This window comes from Dermacentor variabilis, chromosome 4 (assembly GCF_050947875.1).
Source record: "Dermacentor variabilis isolate Ectoservices chromosome 4, ASM5094787v1, whole genome shotgun sequence".
Taxonomy (NCBI): Eukaryota; Metazoa; Arthropoda; class Arachnida; order Ixodida; family Ixodidae; genus Dermacentor; species Dermacentor variabilis.
The window spans coordinates 120,673,484-120,696,145 of NC_134571.1; the positions used below are offsets into that span (position 1 = coordinate 120,673,484).

Genomic DNA, 22,662 nt, shown 5'->3' on the forward strand with positions numbered 1-22,662 from the left:
GACCGGTAATTAGGTAGCAGTTGCCTATGATCCTGAACGAACTAACTCAGGGAAATATCGACTTTAGCAATATCGGCAACTCAGCCCTCCAAGACTGATTTTTATGAACCCTTTGTTAATATATTCCCCATTTTGTTAATTACAGTATTATTGCGTTTTATTATTCGATGGTGACTGCCACCAAGAATATATCTGTTTATCGTGATTCACTTTGTAATATATCGTACTTATTGCAATTGTACATCATCTACCTCTACTGAAAAGTGACTGTATCTTCAGTTCCCTTTTTTTGTATTTTTGTGCCTGTTAATAACATGTCAATATGTATTTGGATTATTATTCTGTGATAAAAGTGGCAAAAGTGCAGTCTCTTGCCAATGCCGGCTGTATGTGTGTAGGATTTCTATGAATCTTTAACCGCTTTTTTTTCCTGGCTCATCCATCAGAATGTTCATAGATGGAAATAAATCGTTATCATCATCATTATTAAGTTTATATGCGCGCCTAACTTGAGACCCAGCAAATGGTGCTGTATAACAGGTGCATGGAATCCGCCAAAGACGTGCCCAATAAGTGCGCCCACGTGCGTTCCTACATAATACGTTCACATAGATATCTGCTGATAGGTATCTCTGAAGCATTATTACCTCTTAATGTAATGGCGAATGATAGTGCATGTATTCTTTAATTTACTTGATGTTCTTTGTTTGCGCTAGTTTGTATGTGCCACTGAGTCTATGCCAATCGAGCGCCAGCATGTTCTCTATTCCCGCACTACATGCGCGTGAGCCGTCTTGTTCTTCACCGGCTCTGGAGGCGATAGTCGCGCCGCTACAGCGCCCGCCTCCTGTGCGAAGCACGACTGAAATATTTGCAAAGAGCGCGTGTTTAAAAAGTAGACAGACTGCAAGCCTATGTGCATGAGTGGCACTTCGTAGCGTCCATTAAAAAGTCCAAGTAAAATCCTTGTTGCGGCGAAGGGCACAAATAGCTCTCTGCTGAGAGTGTGTGGACACAGGGCGCATTGCTTTGTGCGTTCGGGACGTCGTCTTGCGTTGGCGGCATCTGCGCGCCCAGTGCAGTACAACTCGGCAAGCAGAGTTGAGGTATATTGGCTAGTTCTTGGGGCGTGCCGAGATTTGAGGCCGCTGAGGGAAAGAACGCAGAAGACCGTGTTGGTCGAACGGCGTGCAACGGTGGCAGTGTTGTAGAACTGTGAGTGGCGCTGTGCCTTGTTGCCTTTGCTGATTCCTGCTGCCTCACCATTTCAGATGCGGGTACGGTTGCGCAGGGCGACGTAATATGACGACCAGCATGACCTTGGTCTCGAGATCGCGTGTTCACTCCAGCCTCCTTTTGTGTGTAATTTTCCAGGGTTCTCGCCAGAGGGTTACAGAAAGCAGATGCTGTCGTCGCTGGTAGTGTCGGGTTCACGCAATCCGAAAGAGATCCACCAGGCTGCACCGGCAGCGTAGGTTGTGAGCGAGGCTTAGCCACAGTGATGCCGTAGTGCGAAATCTCGACCTGCACTGATTTGCGTAGATGCCCGGGCCTGGTAGCAGTCGGAGCACTGAAAGAAGACAGTGTGGCAGCTCGCGACTTGCGTGGTGATAGCGCAAGCCTCGACCCCTCAATTTGTTGACGTAGAAGTGATTTTCAAGCTGAAGAAACCAGATGGCAGAGCTGCTCCGGGAAAACTTTGGTAGGTCATGCATCCGCGGAAGATGCGAGCACAGGGCATCGGCAGGCTCACCTGCTGCTGCTTCCGGTGAAACCTGAAATGCTGATAGCATCAGGGTTGCGCTGGTCGCTGAAGGCATCGTCAAGGTTGTGCTCGAGTCGTCGCAGTGCCTGCTAGAGTGGAATTGATGCCGAATGGAGCCGGTGGGAGAGCCTCTGGTCTGGTGATGAGTGAGGGGCCCCCGAGCGGAAAGTGGATAGCTTGCGGGATTGTCCAAGGCTGGAGAGCGGCGGGCTGTAGTATAGCCAAAAGCGCATGCGTTTGGCCCAGTGAATTCCGTGAAAAGGATCGTCGTGCAGCTACCTTTGAGATGGAGGGGAGGCTCACGGACCAAGTAGAGCTATGATGCTGTGCCAGGCACGTGCTGATCATAGGCACTCGTGGACGCTGGTGATGTAGGACCACAAAACGGGGAATGACGCGATAGTTCAAATGGCGAGATCTGTTGTTACTGAGCGCGCCAGGTGGCGTAGTCAGCAAGAGGGGCTGCCTCCAACTCCGTGTAGAATCCGGGGCCAGGAGATGGCAGCCGGAACCTGGAACTCAGCGTGTTGAGATGGAAATGTCTGGATGAAAAAGATGTCCGGCATGTCGACGTAGAATTCCCGGACAACCTACAGCCGTGGGACGTGTGCCAGATCGAGTGAGGCAACCTTATTCTCGCCTTGGTATAGTGGACGTGTTGGCGCTGGCATGGCCAGGTTCGGTCGTCGGGGTCACGAATTTGCTGAAGGGGGCGCGAATAGGTAGTCGCCGTAGCCACGGTTTATTTAGGCCCGCCAGCCATGGTCCTGCGGGATCTCGGAGGGGGCCGGTACCCCTCAGGTCGAGCGCCAGCGTGTTCTATATTCTCGTGCTACGTGAACGTGAGCTGTCTTCTCACCGGGTCTGGAGGCGATAGTCGCGCCGCTACAACACTATACGATATCTATAAATGTATACATATATGTGTAGTCAACCCCATTTTTCTCTCGATGAGCGTTATACATCGTCTTCGCCCTCACGACATTTCTGCGTAATGCTTTATACTGTGCATCCACCTCAATTAGTGCTTTAATTTTGGCATACTGTGAGCAGTGTGGTGCATACACCATCAAAACTGTGTGAGATTGAGGGAGTGACCTTTGTGGTGGATAAACATAAACATCGCATGATGTTACACGCCGCATCTGAAGACAGTAAACCGAATTGCACGCATCACTATCGGTTGTAGGCAATTTAATTAATAGCCCTTAACTAAAGCATTGCTTTAGGCATACCGATACGTGCGCGTTGGATCTGCACAATTTATTCGTTCCTTTGCAGCATATAGCGTAGCTGCAAAGACCTTTCGTTTTACAGATTGTTCGTGTTTTCCCATAGAGACAGGTCTTCAGTTCCCTTGTAAACAATAGTTCCTGGCGCCACAAGTGATGTAGAAAAGACGGGTGCACATGTCGCACAAAGGGGCCTTCTTTTTTATGTATTCTCTGTACAGGCATAAAGGTAATTTTTATTTTCCCCTTTCTTTCCTTTTTTCCCTAAATTTCTCTGGAATGCATCCTTGCGGAGTCTTAGTTTTGATATCCACCCGACACAATGACACCTGTAGCTGTGTATCGACAACCGACGCTTGACCGATGCTTGGCCGATGCTTGGCCGATGCTTTAGCTCGTACTGCGGTCTTTTTACTTGCCGTCCCCACATTCCTCAAGCAACATTACTTCAGATCCATGCTTTTCCTTTTTATCACTTCGCGGGAACTTACAATAAAATAAAATTTTGAAACATAAATGTTTCTTCTTTTTTTTTTCTGGTGCGTTTCTGGAGGAATAAGGGCAATCTCCCGGCCGTTTCCCGTTTCGCAATGTTTGGTTAACCAACGGATGAATGCATTAGGTACTCCATCAGCTATCTCTACAGCTTCGTAAAGGTTTTAATTTGTGAGTTACGCCAATGGCTATTGTTCGCGTTATCTCTCCGTCTCTTTAAGATTTCCTTTCACTTTTCGCTGACGTGATCACAAGGAACATGCTTAATTTTAACTGTGATTTTTGGGTTTCTTCAAATGCACAATTCTCGAGCGTTGGTTCAGTGTACTGCTTAGGCGACAAAGAACAAAGACAAAGACAAAGGCGACAAAAACAGTAGCTTCACCGAGGGAGCCGTGCCACGTCAGCAAAGCAGGACGATGATTTTGCGAGCATCCCACTTTAGATTTCCCGTACGCATACTTCTATAAAGCCACTCTACGGAAACACGGCATCAAAGTGAGAAAGATGTATATTCAGGATGGCCAAGCTAAGATTACAAAAACTTTCCATACCACCGGTGTCACGAGCGATGGACCCACGCCACTCGAATGATAGTTGAACTCTCGATTGTTGGTGGTTTACACCACAGACTATACTTCGGCTACTTACCGGATTCACACTTAACATAATTCCGAACATAAACAGAAACAGTTTATTTTACTCATGTAACATGTGAAAAAAAATTCTTATGAAAAACCTCTGTTCGAACATTCATGTCAACAACCACGTCAGGCAAACAGAGATAGCACAATGAGCCAAAAGGTGGTAGTGCCAGATAGTGACACTCGTCTTAATAGAAAAAAATAACATGTATTATGATATTTTTCTGTTATAAGCATCCTACAAACCACCCCAAGCACTAGAAATCTTATGAGAAATACCTGTCAGTCAGCTTCCTGTAAGAGATAATTTCGAATAAAACCCCCACCAAAAATTTGAAGAGGCCCATAAATTCTGCATAATTTTTTCAGCCTTCACGCGAGGGATTAACGCTGCCATTTTTCCCAGCGGTCGCACCTGTCATTCAAGTTGTCGAAACAAGTGATCGCGCGCAAAACGGCGCCCATGCGAGGACATATCGTCGCTCCCGCAGCTAATCAGCACATCGCGGTGCACGAGGACAGAGAGCGAAAAAATAGAAAACACCACGCTCGTGCAGATAGCCGGCACGCAGGGCTGTCATTGGACTGCCTAGTCAGGCTTGTGCGACCTTAGCAACACCACCACATTGTTCAGCAGGAGGTCGGCAGAGCCACGCATATTTCATAAAACGAAAATTTCCTTGCCGGCAAACTCCTGTAGCAATGCTAAGAGTTGTAGGATGTCCTAAACTCAAAGCGATATCCTTGTTCATTTCGAAATAAAGCATTCAATGAGAAACACTCCTCACGTCTTCTTGAGCCCCAACGAAAGCAGTAGCACATGCACATATGTTACCGAGAAAAACAAAATTAAGAGACCGTGTCCTGTCCCCAAGGCAAGAGAAGCAATGAAGCCGTAGTAGCACCTGTCTCTACCTGAATAATGACACCTTAGACATCCTCCGTCTAACTTGGTACCCTGCGTCTTAACGTAGCAGGCTGCACTCACGGGAAGCGCTCTGTTCAAAGAAAATAAAAATATAAAAAGCGACGGGACACTTTTCCTGACGCTTTTCCTTGTCGCTAGCCGTGCAAGAGCCTCATTATCTTTCCGTAGCGACATCGCGCTTGCGGGTACGACGAAATTACAAACTAAAAACAGAGTCCGCACTTGAAGCGTTCGCGAGGTTGGGTAAACCTTGTGCAGTACTAAATCACTGGCAAAATTGCGAAATCCCGGCGTTCATGAGAAGTCGTTTGTACAGCTGCCCCCTAATATCGTGATCACAAGATTCCTCGACATTTTGCCAGTTATTTATGCCATTCCTGTCATTGCCACGATTTTGCAGGAGATTGATACTGGGAAAACAGCAGCCAAAGTAAGCCCCTCTATCTGCTTGACGATGATGAACGAATTTTTCTCGTTGCACAACTGAGTCTTCTTGAAAGCCGGCCCCGTTTCGTCGCAGCGAAATTATTCCATCGCATCACCATTTATTTTACGTTCATTTTATTTTTTTCCCAGCTTTTACGAAGTGGCGGTAGAGTTACCGTACAACCTACGGTGGTTGACGGAGGCCGGAACAAAAGAAAACAAAACCCATAATGCAGAGCGAAGCCTCAACTGATGTCACTTGTGAACACTCTCAAAGTGAGAAAGAGAAGCATAAACAGGCAGGCAATTCAACCAGGCTCACGTCCGGTTTGCAACGCTGCCCTGGAGGACGGAATAGAAGAAACGAAAGAAAGAGAACGAAGCGGAGAGGAATACCGTTACCTAAGCGAGCGCCCGAAGATACGTAGCAAGTCTACAAGCTATCGCAGACACCTGGAGACTTGAGGCACTGCAGCGATGCTCTCCTAGAGATTGTGCATGTGCGACGCGGGCGGCGCTGGCCCAAGGACCTTCGGTTGTGAAAGCCATCTTGACAATAACCGCTTTATAACTGTCAGAGGACGTTCAGGCTAGCGCCGTTTCACCAGGAACAATGGCGCAATAGGTGCTCATTAGTACAGAGAGAGAAGACGTGCATAGAGGGCCAGGGAAGGATAACCAGAGTTACAGTTCTGGGTGACTGGCCCAAATGGAGGGCAGAATCAGAGAGTATATAAAGAGAGGAAAGCAGCTAAAACGAAGTGAAGTGATTTTCAATAGAAGCATAATATGAGATGCAGCAGCGACAGCGGCCTTAGATGCAGACATTAGGCATTGGGTGCAGTTGCACAAGCATGCAACGAGACAGGAGACATTGAGCACTTTTTGTGGTCCTGCCAGCAATTCCAAGATGAAAGAGACACTCTCCTGACGAATCTGCAAAACAAGGACCTTCCGCATGCGCGCCTGCAACACCTTATATTTCCCGAGGGATCTGTTATAGCCCGCAAAGAAACTTCACGTCTCCTCATCGAATTCTTAAGACAGACTGGTTTGATAGACATATGGTGAAACCCTTCAGCGGTATTGTGCGAGACGCTCGTGCGGAGCAATTGCCGGCCTTGTTCGCCAGGCTAAACCCGCCTGCTGCTACAATTCACCACCACCACCACCACAAGCTGCATCTGTTTTCTAGCCGGCTTCTCTAAAAAAGTGTAAGTCTGTTTTCAAATCAAGAATGATGCCATCAAGTCAAAAGAAGGCATTGAGGTAAATAATCAGTTCGCACAAGGGTGCTTCAACAAACAACTGAGAAATAAAATGAAGAGCCAAAAAAACAAGAACATTGCTGCAAAGGATAATATTGGAAATGCCCCACCTGTTTTCAAACCTATATGCCTAAAATATTGCTTAATAACTTTGGAATCACACTACCAGAGTAAAATTTAGCGCAGCGGTGAAAAAATAAGACAGATAAATAAATAAGAGCGCACCAGCATATTGACTACGTACTCGACGGAAATAACGAATGAGCTTTAAGACTTTTAGGTTGCTTTGGCGAGAACTTTGGCAGTAAGGACAAAATAAACAAATGAATAAATAAATAAAGACACGCGGTGCACACGAAAAAGAAAGCACGAACATCGAGGGAAGAGGGAACCAACCTCAGAATTTGAGGAGTACCAGAAACAAGAGCTCTCGCTCGCCCGCCTCATATCCCACCACATGAACGTCAAACACGCTAATGTCGCCGCACAGCGTTCGGCACTCCGATGAGAGCGCGCTGCGTTAGGGAGCGATTCGGGCAACAAAGGATAGGGTGGATCAAGGAACAGTCTGCACTAATGGTCAGAACATCGCGACAAAGGGGAATAGAAGAATGAAACATAAGACGAACGAGACGAAGAAAATAAGAAAATAGAAATAAATCAAGGCAGAGTCCTTCGACTGAAGAAAGAAGAGGCTCCACACAAGTGTGCGACGCTCCCGATCAAGCCAAAAAGAAAAAAAAGAAGAATAAAGAAAGGAGGCAGAAATCTAGCTAGCGAAACAATATCCCGCTACGTCTTGGCAGGATCATCAGCCGAGGCAAAAGCCAGTGTGCGGACACGGTTGCCACGGCAACCGCATCTGCTCCCGAAGGGGCATCACATCAGCGCCAGCGCTGCCGCCGACGCGCCGCCTAACGGCTCGCGGATGAAGCGGACTTGCACGGCTCCAGCTACCAGACGACGCTGAGCTTTCCCCTCGGCCGCTGGTGTCTCCTGCGCGCCCATCCCGAATCAGTTTCGCTTGGATCAGGCGCGGAAGCGTCACGTGGTACTTGGCGAAGCCACTAATCTGGCCACAGCTGGTTCCGTGACATACCCGAAAGGCCCTCATCGGGAACTCTCATCTTACCCCACCCTTTGAGGAGGCAGAAAAAAAAAGAGGAAGCCGTTAAGCTACTAGAAGCCGCCCACCTCCATCAGCTGAGAGGCCCTATTTCCCCCCTGTGAACGGGAGAGTACTTCGAGCGGCCGGCATTCCACCAGCCGCGGCGGTGTTATCGCCGGTGCCAAGCTCGGAAGATCGGGTATTAGGTGACTTTCGCTTGACTGCGCCGTTCTAGCTCGCGCAGACCTCCGTGTCATGTGCTGCGCCTCGGACGGTGCGTTGGTACTTTGACGTGAATTATGTGTCGTTCGTGAGTGAGTGTTTCCGCGAAGGATACATTTCCCATCGCTCCTCGTGCTTCAGGAGATTTCTTTTTCTTTTTTTTTGACATTCGGAATACCGTGACGATGTGTGTTATTGCGGTTTCGTCTCTTCTGTGTACGCGATGACGTGACAACAATGGAAAGTGCTGTTCCCAAAATCCCACTGGCAATCTTCTGCGCTGCCCTTACCACTATGGTCGTACTCGCCAAAGGTTGGTAATATACTTCTTGCATGCAATTGCGCTTGCTGATGACTAGTGGTTGTTTCCTGTTAATATTAGCGTAGTCCTGTTGTGCGAGATAAAAATAGCCAGACAGGATAATGGCCTGCGACACTAAAAAAAGAAAGAGGGTGAATTCATAAATTTGGCCATGTTCATCGTATCTAGGCCAATATTGCCGACGCTTGCGAGATGTAACGTATGGTTATTACGATAGCTGGCCGCCGTAAACCCGGTTGAACATATCAGTGGCCTTGCTGAGGCTTCGAGTATGGCCTATTTGAAGTGTTGAGTAAATAGGCGAAACGGAAGTATTGTCGACTTAGTTGCAGTAAGAAGTGATTTGATTTTTATTTCTTTGGCTGGGCTGGAAGAGTTGAAGGCATCGACATTTTTGCTTGTGCAAAAATATCGTGCTGCTCAAATGAAACGCAACGTTATCGCTCAACGATATATCAACTGAGGCTACTCTTTCATGATTAAAAAATATATTAGAGTACCTAATTATATACATTGGGCATATTTATTCACCAGATCAAAGCGAATACGGCCAGGATGATTCCAATAAACAAGGGCTGTTATGAAAACTTAGTGACTAATGATAAAGATCTATTCCTGTATGCCTTATGTTACTTATTCGGAGTATAATTTTTCATAGATTCTTTAGTGCTTATTTCAAGTTAAAGAAGTGACACACAGAGAATGGCAGTAGTAAAGTGAGGATTCGTTTTTTCTGGCAACAATGCATTGCAACAACAATGAGCACGACTATGATCTCAAAAATACGATGCAACCAACTTCAACATTCAAGTTTTAAATTAAGCTTTCAGGGTCCTGTGGTCTGAGAGATTCGTGGGAGCATTCGGATGACTTTGCTTTTCTAAAGGAAAGTCTGAACCATGCTTGGTCGCTTAGCAGATTACGCTACACTGTAGGTCTATATAAAGTAGATGTCTTTGTCACGATACATTCAGTAAAGCTGGGAACTTAAATAAGAGTACGAAAAAAAGAAGATATTTTCCGAGGCTCGTTTTCTTGGCAGAGCCTGTCAGAGTTTGCGATGCTTTCATAATTTACCTAGAAAAGCGCTCTTTCATGAAAGTTGCATACGGTGAAACACGATAAAAAATGGTTTGCAAGTAAAATAAGAGAATAAATAAACAGCCGTAGACGTACTATTCCTCAACACGTAAGCGCATAAAGTCTTGCCTTCTTCTTACATGTTCGTATATTTTCTTCGCACGAGAACCTCTTCGCCTTCCTTTTTTCATTCTTTCGGACAACATTTATACAGCACATGTGGAAAGCGAAATACCAGCGCTTCGCCCGCATTTGTGGTAAAAAACGTTGCCTTTTTTCGCTCCTCTTGTAAGCCGATAAACATGGTCGTGGAGTTGTGCCCCAAGGGACGATGACTTCAGCGGCCGCTAGGAATAGTGCGCGGGGCGGCCTCACGCCTTGAAGGATCGAGGTTTCAAATGCTGGGGATGCAGCTACAAAACATGTTTCTTTCTTTTTCTCTTTTCCAAAATGCGCGCCGTGCGGCCTAAATTTTAAACATTGGACCGGGATAATGTCAAGATTCCTTTCGCCCGATTCCACTCTTTTATGATCGTCTATATTGCACAACCTGTCGATTGTGGCGATAAGATAATCTGAGTGCCGCTCAGACCACTGACGGAGCTCGAAAAGTAAGTGCACTGGATAAGAAACGTTGCGTTATCTCTGCGTAGGAATCTAATGCAAGTAAGCACAGAGGCAAACAGGCCGCGCAGATGATGAAGTCTTACGCTTCGGACAGTTTTAGGACACTTGGATGACAAGCATTTTTACAGAAGAAGAAAAAAAAATTTACACCGCGTCCTCGTTGAAGGCGTATACGAGGAGCAAAGCCACACAGGCGCCGATGATCTCAGGATGCACCAGCCTACATGACCGACCGTGGGGAAGTGGACGACCAATGCCTCACTGTGTCGTGTGTCGGTACGCACTGTGTACTTCTATCCTCATCTTCCAGTCGCGATTCCCCTTTTCTGCAAGACAAAGCAGCCAACCAAGCTCAGCCCGGTTTGCATCCCTTATCCCTATTCTCCTTCACATGTGAATGGAAGCGCGAATGACGTAGTGGAGAACGTACAAAAGTCGTAGGCTCCAGCTCAGCGTTCTTGTGGGAGAAGCTAGGTAAACGGGAACTGGGAGCGGCGCTCATATATAAAGCGGCTCGCGAACGGTAGCCCATAGGGTTAATTTGATTACACACGACTTGGCGGCAAACACGCTGAGAGAACTCGTTTCAAATCTCCAACGTAATCTGGCCACTCTCCGCACTCTCGCAGGCGGCCCAATATTTCCCCGTTTGTTCAAACGTTCTCTCGTGTTCGGGTTCTCCGGAGTATAAGGACATACAGTAACTCTGTGTGTCGACCTGGATTTCTGTCCAACCTTGACTTGAGACATCACTAGAAGCATTAGCTTTAACGCAATGTGAAAAAATAAACAAACAAACAAAAATAAAAAATGTCACTGATTAAAATGTAAACTTGGCTTTTTTTGCATACAGACTGCGCATGCAGAGAAGCTCTTCATGTGTTCGTTTAGTCAAGCTCTTTTTTTTCTTTTTCTTGCCCTCGTGTTTTTCCCTATTGCTGTGCGCGCAAGGAGACCCGCGCTTACGGGAAGCCACAGAAAATTGAAACCAAGCTGTAATGGCGTTATACGGGATCTTTATCTCGCTGGCCTCTTATCGATATGGCAAATCGATATGACAGCAAAAGCTCTTATAAAGAACGCACGATTAAGCGTTAAACGACTTTCGCTTCGTTCATATACGTTTAGTTTAAATTGACACCAACTGCGGTAGTTCAATCTTTACGGCGCTGCACTGCTGAGGTTGACATCGCGGGCTCAGCCCCGCCCGCGGCGGCCGCATTCCAATGGCGTTAGAATGCCCCCCCCCCCCCAAAAAAAAGGCTCGTGCATCGTGCATTATTTGCACTGTAAAGAACCCCTGGAGGTGGCAAGTAATTCCCTACGGCATGCGTCGTTATGCCAGATTTTTTGTTAGTTCAAATTGATAGGGTAGAACGGACCGATTGTAGTATGATTTCGAAAGGCAAGTATGCCGCACAATGTTAATGCCACAATCTAGAATATTACCTTACGTTGGAAGTGACAGGGTTGGAGTGACTGAACCAATAATATCAGCGGCGCTACTTAAGAGTTATTTTAACATCCAGTTTTGGATTGGAAGAAAATATCCGTGAAGCAGTGTTTCTATGACCATGCATCTCGTATGTACCCCACGCACGCTAAATAGCAACAAATGCGTACATGGCATTTAAGTAAACTGCATATGTATATTTAAGTGCCCAAATGAATGCAACAAATAAGTGTCGAAGACTAACCTCTGGGCATTGAAGAGCTGACCGACGTATGAATAAAAACCCTGTCTCATTTCTTTTTGGAATAAATTGGCATGAACACTAAGCTCACCGCACCTACCAACTAGATTTTTACCTAGCCTTCTTCCAGTTGAATATAAACATTATCGATGGGCATGTTTTTGTGCTGAAAACTACGCTTTAAAACTTGCAGTTACTTGATGTATGAAGAAATCAATTTGACGCTTATTTCTTGCGCTATTGTCGGTTAAAGCATACAACCATTTGCAGGCCGTATTTGTTTGTATGATTTACTATTACTATTTACTATTAACTTTACTATTTATCATCAAAAAATTGTCTGATGTTCATTTTATGTGGGCACCCTCACGGTGCACGAAGTCACCGTTGTTTCAATATCACCGTCCGAGCTCCGAACGGGAGTACGTTGAATGCTCATAGTGATAATATGTTAAACATGCTGTCACATTTCGCATACTACGCCACTTCGACAACGCTTTGACAAAATGTAGGTGGCAGATACTCTTACGTATGTATTATATTGAGGGTAGGTAACGAAGTAACGACCTGAATGAAGTGCTTTTAAATCCAGCTTCGCGTGGTATTAAGGTTGTGAGGCCTTTTACCTAGAAGCACCTTTTTCAAATGCAGCATGTAGTGATAATAATGAGCGTTAAACTAACAGAACTGTATTACTAATAAAATTGCTACGTTGCTGAATCACTGAACGACAGCTAGTTTAGGTGAGTAACTTTTAATTATCAAATGAAAAAAAAACAATACATCTTGAATCTGAATATACTGTGCTCCGCATCGTTGTGTATAGCTCATCAAACACCAAAGTACTGAAAGTCAAGAATTTTTTTCACACGTTTAAGAAACATTTTGGAACTAAGACGGTCAGCTCGAACGTTCGCCATTCGAGACTGTGTAACGAAACGCTAACATTTTATTCCAGGTGATGTGGGTTGGCCTTGTCACGAACTTGCTAAAAATCGTCAGCGGGGTAAACAATCGCTTGCCTGTTTGAAAATGGTTTAAGCAAACTTACTTACATAGCAGCCAATGGTGACAAAGACAAGATTCCCTAACCAAGATAGTGTGATGCATTCTATAGGAACTTACGTCATAGAAAGACAAAATCAAAAAGAAAGTCTAATCTTTCTACTTTGCTTGGAAAATAATGTGTTAGTTAGTTGTACGGGCTACGTCACCCATAGCATTTCTTTTCTTGTAAGCCTGTCCTTGAAGGACCACCGAGCAAGAATTTCAGCGTAGATTTATAAATTACACACTGCGTTTACTTAGACGAAAAATTCCACTCGCCAACACGTGGCGTAAAAGGTAAACAGTTATGAGTAGCTTAGCATAGAAATACAGAATGATACGCCTGGTTAAATCATATCAGTTTCTTACAGCTTCCGCACGTGATTCAGGTCAACTCCACTATTTTTCCTATCTTATCTCTCTCTCAAACGTCTTGCACCTCTGTATAACTAGATTTCCTTGCTTAAAAAATGAAAAACAAGCTATCGTTTAGCGGCAAATTAGTTGTTTTCTTGCCTCAATTCAATAAGCCTATGTTCAAAATTTATTGCGAAGTTAATTTCCCAAAGGTAACTTAAGAAATCACTATTGATATCCGGTCCCTAAGGGGCTCTGAAACACTTTCTTTAACATTTTGTACTACGAAAACGTTGCCGACTTGTCGCAGAGGCCTCGGTGTACATGTGAGCGAGATAGTAATGCACTGCATGCAGCATGGAATTTACAATCTTTTCACGATACTCGTGAAACGACGTCCTTTATTAGTCAGGCAATACTATGATCAGTTAGAAAAGTGTCTCAGGACCCCTTTAACGTTCTGGCGTTTACAAGACTTGCCGCTGCCGCACGCAATTTGGTATTCACACATTTCTTTCTTCTTCTCTCCTTCCATATCGCGACATAGTTATCCGCCTCATGAAGTTTCCCGGTTTTGTAACAGTAACACAGTCATCTAGCGCAATGCGTAAGACTTTCCTGCACTTTGCGTTTAAGGTTGAAACCGTGCACCACTTATCCCACACATCACTGATACCGCTGCCGTCGCGTAAGTTGTGTGTCGCACGCAAACCCCAGCTATGTAACGAGAGCCACGTCACCCCCTATTATACCGCGTCGTGTTGCGTGTCTCTTGTCGAACACAGACACTTCATGCACCAAGCAGCTCCGTCTGAGCCCCGAAATCCCAGCTAAAATATACGTCCATACAAATGCGCCGGCTGTCAATGCTGACTTTGGCGCTTTCAGTGGCGTCCATAAATAAAGCCGTCAAACGAAAGTGGCGCCACCGCTGGTGTAGGATGAGTCCTCGTAGTGGGCCCGAGCTATGTACGTGCGCATGTGACGGCGTGACTTATACTCAGGCAGTCATAAAAAAAAACGTAAAGCTAACTGACGCAACGCCTATCCGCTGTGCATCTAAGGCACATTTTAATGCAGTAGCTTGAACTCAGCACTGCCGTTTCTAATGCAACCGCTGCTATAGACGCCCCCTTCCGATGGTGCTCGACAAATGAGTAAGTGTTAACAAATGCAAGGATACCGAGACACCACCACGTCTTAATTTGGTATATATACTCAGTTCTGCTTCAATATGTGTTGTGTAGAGGCCATACATCTTTGGGAAATACAGCTTGGCACTCGAATTAATTTGCGCCGTTTTTTGCAGCCGAGGCCGAGAATAAAAAGAAAGAAAGAAAGAAAGAAAGAAAGAAAGAAAGAAAGAAAGAAAGAAAGAAAGAAAGAAAGAAAGAAAGAAAGAAAGAAAGAAAGAAAGAAAGAACATCAGAGGATCTAGTGTGGACCATAGAACTGGGAGACAGCATTGCGTGCGTTAAGAGCGAAGCGAAAAAGAAGAGGAGGGGAAGGGGTAAGGGTAGCGTGTAATGCAATGAAGTGTACGTGCTGAAAAAAAGAAGAACTCTAGTTGAGAGAGTACGCGCATTGGGCTCGAAAGGATGCAGGCACTTCATTTTTTTTTTTTTTTGCATGGTTATGGTGCCAGTGACAAACAGCACCTTGCGCCACGCAGGACGCGAGGCAGGGCGCAAGAAAGGGGAGAGACGAAAATGCAAGCCTCTCTCTGCCCCTTGAACTATAGACGACGGAGGATGTAAATCTTGCTAATGTATACGTGTTTCTCCCATTGGACCACAGATTCTCGGTTCTCCTCGGCCCCCATTTCATTTTTATTTTTTTTTCTTGGAAGCAGAGCTCGCTATCGGCGAGCCACGTTGAAGCTGGGTCTCCAGCGTCGAAAAGAATTTCCCCGGGTCCGAGAGTACGGACGCGAATGAGAAACAAAGCTAACAAATTTGCGACCCGCGTGCGCTGGGTCTCCGCGCATTTTTCATCGCGCACCTACTACACGTTGTCACATTTCGGAGGAAAAGAAAGAAAACGGTGCCTGGTGGGAAAATTTCGTTGCGACCGGCCAGTGTTCTAATGAGTAATGCCTGCGCTACCCATGTCCTCTGCGGGTATTTCGTGGTCACGACAGCAAGCTTTCTTTGATTTTATGGTAGCAGTTTGTCGTGCGTGAGAGCTGAAATAATAAGAGCGAATAAAGCGATCGAGCACGCAAACACGTGTTATGCGGGTCCCTACGCGCACCACCCGAGTATGCGACGAGAGAAAGAATTGTGGCAGCGATAAACTAGAAGAACGCGAAAGTGAAATAATAAGGCAATGTTTGTGCCGTCTTTCTTGCTTTTGTGGTGTCCACGTTTTTTACGCCTCCCTTTTCAGGCACTTCACTGCGATAGTACATGAAAGAAAATAATATAAAAATACAATTTTGCGTATTGTAGGAATGTTTTCTTTTTAAGTCACATTGTGGGCTGTGGGTGTGCTCCATAGAATCACGGCGTCTAGGTAAGCGTCGAAACTCCGGCTTAAATATCTTAAATATCTTTAAAATCTTAAAGGAAAACCAATAGTACATACAGGTGAGACTGCAAGGCACACGCACTTGAAAAGAATTGTGTGCATAACACGCTTTACGAGACATGCGCCGTCAAATTTGCGGTAAAAGTTGACTGTCGTTAATTCCACTTACTTTCTTCAGAAAACGACGCTTTATGCATTATGCATTGAAGCACAAAAGTGACTGGAACGCCACTGCATTTCTCCGCAATGTTCGGGAGTTAATATCTCGAAACCGGTGTCATCCTGAGATTTCGTTCCAAGTGGATCGGCCTTACAAACTCCCATGCTACAATTTGTAAATCGGAATATGAGCCCCATTGTTTTTGGTTAAACACTTAATTAGTGCATTTTCTTCATTAGACAATTACGCATTTCAAGCTCTTGCGCAAGTAAAGTCCCCATCCTCTACTACACCTGCTCATGGGCTAGAATTGTGCTATCTGCCAGAGGAATTTTTTTAAAATAGAAAGTATTCTCTGAAACACCCGGTATACATTCCCTTGCCATAATACTTCGAGCCCAATCATTTTATATGTATCTCAAGTTTTGTAGAGAACAAGGACTTCATATATCATACGAGAAGTGCGCAGCGGTGGCATTTACCAGGAAATCAATGTCTCCATACGTGATATCCGTCGACAGACACATGATCTCGTACAGCACGAGTCACAGATTTTTAGGGGTGGTCCTTGACAAAAATCTCTCCTGGACCCCTCATGTGAATTATGTGAAAAAATGCCTGACAGGAATTTGCCATATGTTTAAGTTCCTTGCAGGAAAGACCTGGGGAGTGCCAATACACTCTATGCTGCAACTGTACAGGATCCTCTTTATTGGATTCCTGTGGTACAGCCTACTTGTCATGTCCAACACCTGCAGAACTAACCTGAACATAATCCAAAGCATCCAAGCCCAAACACTCAAGATATGTCTCGGTCTACCGCGGAGTACGTCAACGACTGAAGTTGTTGCAGTGGCTCAAGATTTCACTATTAGAACGCACATTAGCATTAAAACCATGCGTGTGCACATAAGACACTTCGCCCGGACCCCTACCCACCACCTAGCAAGTCTCCCAGTAGATAGGCCCTACACGACATTCAGTGCGACTGTCTTCGCGCACCGTGCCTCTTTCAGGTCAGGTTACACACCTGCGGCAAGGCCTTCTATTCCTCCATGGTGTATGCGCCGTACTCAAGTGAACCTTACAGTCCCAGGACTTCAGAAAAAGTCGGACTTGCCATCATCAGCGCTCAAGCAACTAACTTTACTTCTCTTGTACGAGAAATACAGCGACTGCACACACGTCTACACTGATGGATCAACTACATCAACCAGCTCCGGCGGCGCTGTAGTTATACCAGCAATGAGAATAACCAAGCGGTTCAAGACTTCCCATGTCACTACGTCTACAGCTGCAGAGCTCGCGGCTCTCCGCGACGCGCTTCAAGTGATAAATACTGAAAGTCCTAGAAAATGGCCAGTCTTCTGCGATTCAAGGCCGGCCTTGCAATGTGTGCATTCATTTCTCCGACATGGAACTCACGATCAGCTCACGTGCGAAATCGCGGAACTTGTCCATCACTTAAGAGGAAAAGGCCATGATATTTCTTTTCAGTGGATACCAGGTCATTGCGGTATCATTGGTAATGATGACGCCAATAAGGCAGCTCGGACGTCAAACCAAGAAGACCGCTGCGTCCCCATTCCGCTCTCAAGGACCGACGCCGCGAGACAACTTGGCATTCTGGCACGCACGATCTCCTTAGCAGAGTGGAATACCGTACATACAAGGCGCTCAAGACTGCACCGACTAAACCCATCACTTCAACTCAGACCTCCAGCCGGTGTGCACCGGCGTGAAGCGTCTCTTCTGTGTCGGTTATGGCTTGGAGTGGCCTTCACGAATGCCTACTCAGCACTAATTGGAATGGCTGATAGTCCTGCATGTGATGTTTGCGCATGCGAGGAGAACATTGACCACATATTGTGCCATTGTCCTCAATTTCAAGCACAAAGACAGTATTTGTCTGACACATTGAGGAAACTAGATGATCGTCCTCTGAGTGAACAGACAATATTAGAGCACCGTCCCGACCGATCATCGGCTTCTGGTTTGCTCGAGCGACTTTAACTGAAGTGCTGTCTGTACACGTATCTACACCTTCTCTCTCCCTTCTTTCTCTTCCCCTTCTCCCTTCCCCCAGTGTAGGGTAGCCAACCAGACTATTGACTTGTTAACATCCCTGCCTTCCTGTATTCTTCTCTCTCTCTCTCAAGTTTTGTAGTTATTGTTTCTGGAAACCGTACGCGACATCGCATATGCTCTAACGAGTACTGAGGATACTTGGACAGAGAAGTGGTGTACAATATGGGCTGTCATAAATAACTGCGCACGATTTAGTCGTGCTGACTCACTGATGCCATGATAGCGCGTCCACATATCTCGTTTACTTATTATTTTTTTATCATTCCACCGGTAACTTTTTCTTCATAGTAACGCAAGCAGGGCCTGCACGTGATGTTATACTGGCAATTACTCTTTCCCATAGAAGTGAAGCAACTCAAAACACCACAGTGAATAAAAAACATTGTGGGATTTGTGGCAGCAATCTAGACAAATTTTCTTCGTATGTCATTAATGCGAAAAAGCGTTTTACATATTGTTCATTGCACTAAGTGGAACAATTGTAGGAAATAGAAGCCATGTGGACGGGGAAAGAGTGTCTGTCCTATCTGCATGGCCCCTGTTTTTCCGAGAATCTTTCCGCTCAGCGCAATGATAAATATGCAACGTGAACTAGCCCAACAATCAATAGTCTTTAGCGATTTACATGCATTCAACACCAATTCATAGAGGGCAAACGAGCAATGCACCTTTGTTAAAAAAAAAGAAGAGAAAAGCGTTGAGGCGTACTTTGCAGTACTGGCGACTGGCATATGGCCGAACTGTTATTTATATTAAATTTCAAATAGGTCATGCCATTTGACAGTTTACATCGTATTTCGCGCCTACATTGCCACTTTAAGCCGAACGAAACTCATAGAGACGAGAAACACACGCGACTAAGCGCAAGTACTGGGAGCGTTAGGACGACGCTCTGGACAGATTGAGCAGAATCAAACCGCAGAAAGGTTTGTTTAATTTGTATAGTACAGTTGCGCGGGCCGCCAATGCTATTAGGTCGCGAACCGCTCCAGGCACACGTGAGGCGCCATGGGAGGCCATGTAGGTGCCGGTATATGAAGCTCTGCCCCAAGAGTATAACCGTCGCCGCCGGCGAGCGATAACGATGATGACGATAATGACCACGGGCGTCGGTAGCCGTAGTTACATTAATGCTGAGGCGATCTCGACAAGCCCAAACGGGCGATGACGGAAGGTGCGCATCGAAGTACGATGACCGCCAACCAACCCGCTTTATTGTGCAAGAAATGCCACTGCGCTTCGCCGAGTCGTGCCGGGAACGTTCGGTGCAGATGGACGACACGAATCACTGTCCCCATTCCGCGAACGTTACGCTAGCCCACAGGAAGCACGTAATCCAGTGTCGAGAAAAATTGAACTGCTTCAGTGACCACGCTGAAACTATATAGTGATCGTCACGGCTTCCGATCACCAGTGGAAACCTGTTAAGATATAGTTAACAGGTACCTTGGGCCTTGGCAGGGTGGTAGAGGTCCAACGACGTCGATCTGAACCATCATTAAGCCACCGCGGTTGCTTAGTGGCTTTGGTGTTGCGCTCCTAAGCACGAGGTCTCGGGATCAAATCTCCGCCATGGCGGCCGCATTTTGATGGGGGCGACATACAAGGCACCCGTGTACTTACATTCAGGTGCCCGTTAATGAACTCCAGAAGGTCAAAATTAATCCGCAATCCCTCACTGCAACGTGCCTAATGAAACGCTTCGTGGCAATGGCATCTCGATGTCTTAGTCTGGTGCAAACGGCTGCCCACGAGGAACACATAAAATGTGCTGGCGCTTAACACTGGTAAACAAAAGCGGCAAACATTGTCACGTTGTAGTGCCGGCGAATAACGACGACGTGTCAGAACTGTGAGCTACAAATTTAGCGCCTTGTTGAGAGAACTTGTGACCAGCAGAACAAGTAACATTGGAGCACAGTGACAGCGGCGAGTAAAGTTGGCGATCGTCGTTTTTTTTTTTTTTTTTTTACCTGACTCGTCGAAAGTTCCAGGGTAAACGCTGGCGTCCGCGTGCCTTCCCGAAACTATTACACGATTCGTGTTGCGCATGCTAGCTGACTATAAAATGTTTTGCGAGAACATACGCAACAGATAGAATCAACGATAACATTCGAGTAAGTTGCAAATCATGCAGGCGCATCCTGTTCAGAGCGTTAAACTTAACTTGGTGTAGCGGGTGAAATGTAGTCCCCGAGAAAAGAATTAAATGAGTACACGTAGGAATAAGCTCACCTTTGCTCAACACGTTTCTATAAGTACAACTGAGGAGTCGTATTAACCGGAAATCTGGGACCAGGTGAACAGTTGCTCGTCATTATTAATTATTTTGAGATAACAACTCATGACTTACCATTAAACGTCTTTCTTTTTTTTTTGAGGATACATGCATTGCAGTTTAGAGAATTACTGGAAACTTATGCACACAAGTACAATCCTGGATCATGGAGAAAGTTCTGCAAGGCTGTTTTAAGAACATAACTCAGCATCTGAGAGCCAGGTATCGCAGTTCGATGTTTACAGGTGAATGTGGGAACTAAAATTTCTTCTGCGCTTTGCTTTTCCGCATGTCGTGTTTGTTCTTGCGTATAGCATGTTAGTTATGTCTTTAAGGTGCGCGTCTTTCGTATGGGAGAAATACAATCAAAGAGGCACATTTAGCTTATATATCGCCAATGAAATCATTTTGAGGCTGCTCTCGCGCAAGTTAGTATTGACCGAAAAAAAAACACTATTTTATTGTTCGCATCAATCAAACTATACGTAAATTAAGCCATCACTATAAGTGCGCGTGCAGGCAAGTGTTAAGGCACGACCAGTTCCTCCTGCTTCAAAAACGTCATCAAAATAAGAGGGTCATTATGTGGCCGCTCACTGACCACATCACAAACGAGAAACGGCCATGAAAGAGATCGCAACGAAAGCTTCCCACACCTGCGTTAGTTGAACGATCCGCGTTAGTAATGGTTTCCTTACCACTGGCCTCTCCGTGCTGTTCATAATGACTCTAATCTCCTAAAGGGAACGTTTGTTTGTACCCTCGAGCGTTTCCCACCGATTAGAAGAAAAAAGGCAATGAGGCGTGTTTCTTTTTTAAACTTCTTTCGCCACCCATGCCACAAAGAACAGGAGCTGCGATCAAAACTTCCGGCTTTAACTTTTTTTTTTTTGCAATAACGTAGAGAGCGCTTATACAATGCGCGTGTTCTTCGAGCCATGAGCTCAACCATGCAAGAACTGTGTTAGACGTACGTGCTATGGTTCGTGCAGATGATCACACGCTTATTCAACGAATGAAAAATGGTATACTCGCGACGTCATTTTCCTTCTCTCTCTCTATTCCTTTTTAATTCACTATGTAGCCTTAGGATGACGATAAAGATCGGAGTATCTGCCGCCGTATTCGGGTGATGATTACTTGTTTTCGGTTGCTTAGGTAATATTACGAGTCGAATGTGAATTGGGATTTTACGCTGTAAGACCCTTCATTTTCGCACGCCTTTAATTTACGAGCACTTCGCGTTTCGGAAAGCTCGAAAATTTTAAAAGCTTGCGAAGTATTGAGCGAGGAAATATTGCCACTGTGCTAAAAGCTAAATATTTTATTTTGCCGGGTACTTCTGCTGTCTGCAACTAAAAAAAAAGAAATTCGCGCATTCGATTTAGTAAGATGCGCGAGCTTGCGTTGTGGCGGCACTCTGAACGTAGTGCGCGGAATCTCGTGTAATCTGTTCTGTAATTCTATGAGCCAGGCTGTGCGCGGTGGCTGAGCAATAAAAACCGTCAGAGGCAGTTTGGAATCCTTACCCTGCTTCAGCTGTGTCTGTATTGCGTCTGCGTAGTAACGCTCGAATTTTATTTAAAATAGGAAATTTGGATAAACACATGGCTTTGGAAAGAAAAAAAAAACCTCAAGGAAGCTCTAGCGGTGCGAGGGATCATCTGTACGGCACACACAAGTCTAAAATCACGAAGTTTAATAGCCGCTAATACACCCTGAGTTATGGAATCTTCAGTTCGGGTGAATAAATTATAGGATATTAAAGTATATAACCAAGATATAGAATACCGAAAAGTATATAACTTCTTGCTATAGTTAGTGCTTGAATGAGTTATTGCAATTTATTTTCGAGCTTAATTATTATTATTATTATTATTATTATTATTATTATTATTATTATTATTATTATTATTATTATTATTATTATTATTATTATTATTATTATTATTATTATTATTATTATTATACATGGAAACATACAAGCGTAAAAAGGAACAGGGAGGGAGAAAGCTGCCACCAAGAGGGGCACAACGCCTGCTTACTCTGTCAGGAGGAGGGAACGAAAAGATGAGAAGATAGAAACAAAGAAATAGGAAAGAAGATAGGAAATAAAAAAATGACAAGGACACGGACAAAGGAAAGTAGAGCCACGGAAAAAGATCTATAAACGGCAGGCCAAATCAGTTTCCTCTATGAAGGGGAGGAGGAAAGAGAAAAGCAGAAGGCAGGGAGGTTAACCCGAAAAACGTCCGGTTGGCTACCCCGCACCGGTAGAATGGGAAAGGGGAAAACAAAAATGACAGGGAGAGAGAGGAGGGAAGGAAAGAAGGAAATTAGCGGTGAGTTCGCTGACGCGTCTGGTCTAATATAAATTGCGCTAATAGTCACA

At 45.3% G+C, this 22,662-nt stretch overlaps 1 protein-coding gene across 2 annotated transcripts in view; it reads left to right on the top strand.

Moving 5' to 3' along the window:
- Positions 1-8,278: 8,278 nt before the first annotated feature.
- LOC142579685 (low-density lipoprotein receptor-related protein 4-like) overlaps positions 8,279-22,662 on the top strand; it is a 222,404-nt gene continuing 208,020 nt past the window's right edge. For both annotated transcript variants that reach the window (XM_075690146.1, XM_075690147.1), the window contains exon 1: positions 8,279-8,401. In XM_075690146.1, coding sequence (XP_075546261.1) covers positions 8,326-8,401 — 76 coding nt within the window. In that variant the 5' untranslated portion in view covers positions 8,279-8,325. The remainder of the gene's footprint in view (positions 8,402-22,662) is intronic.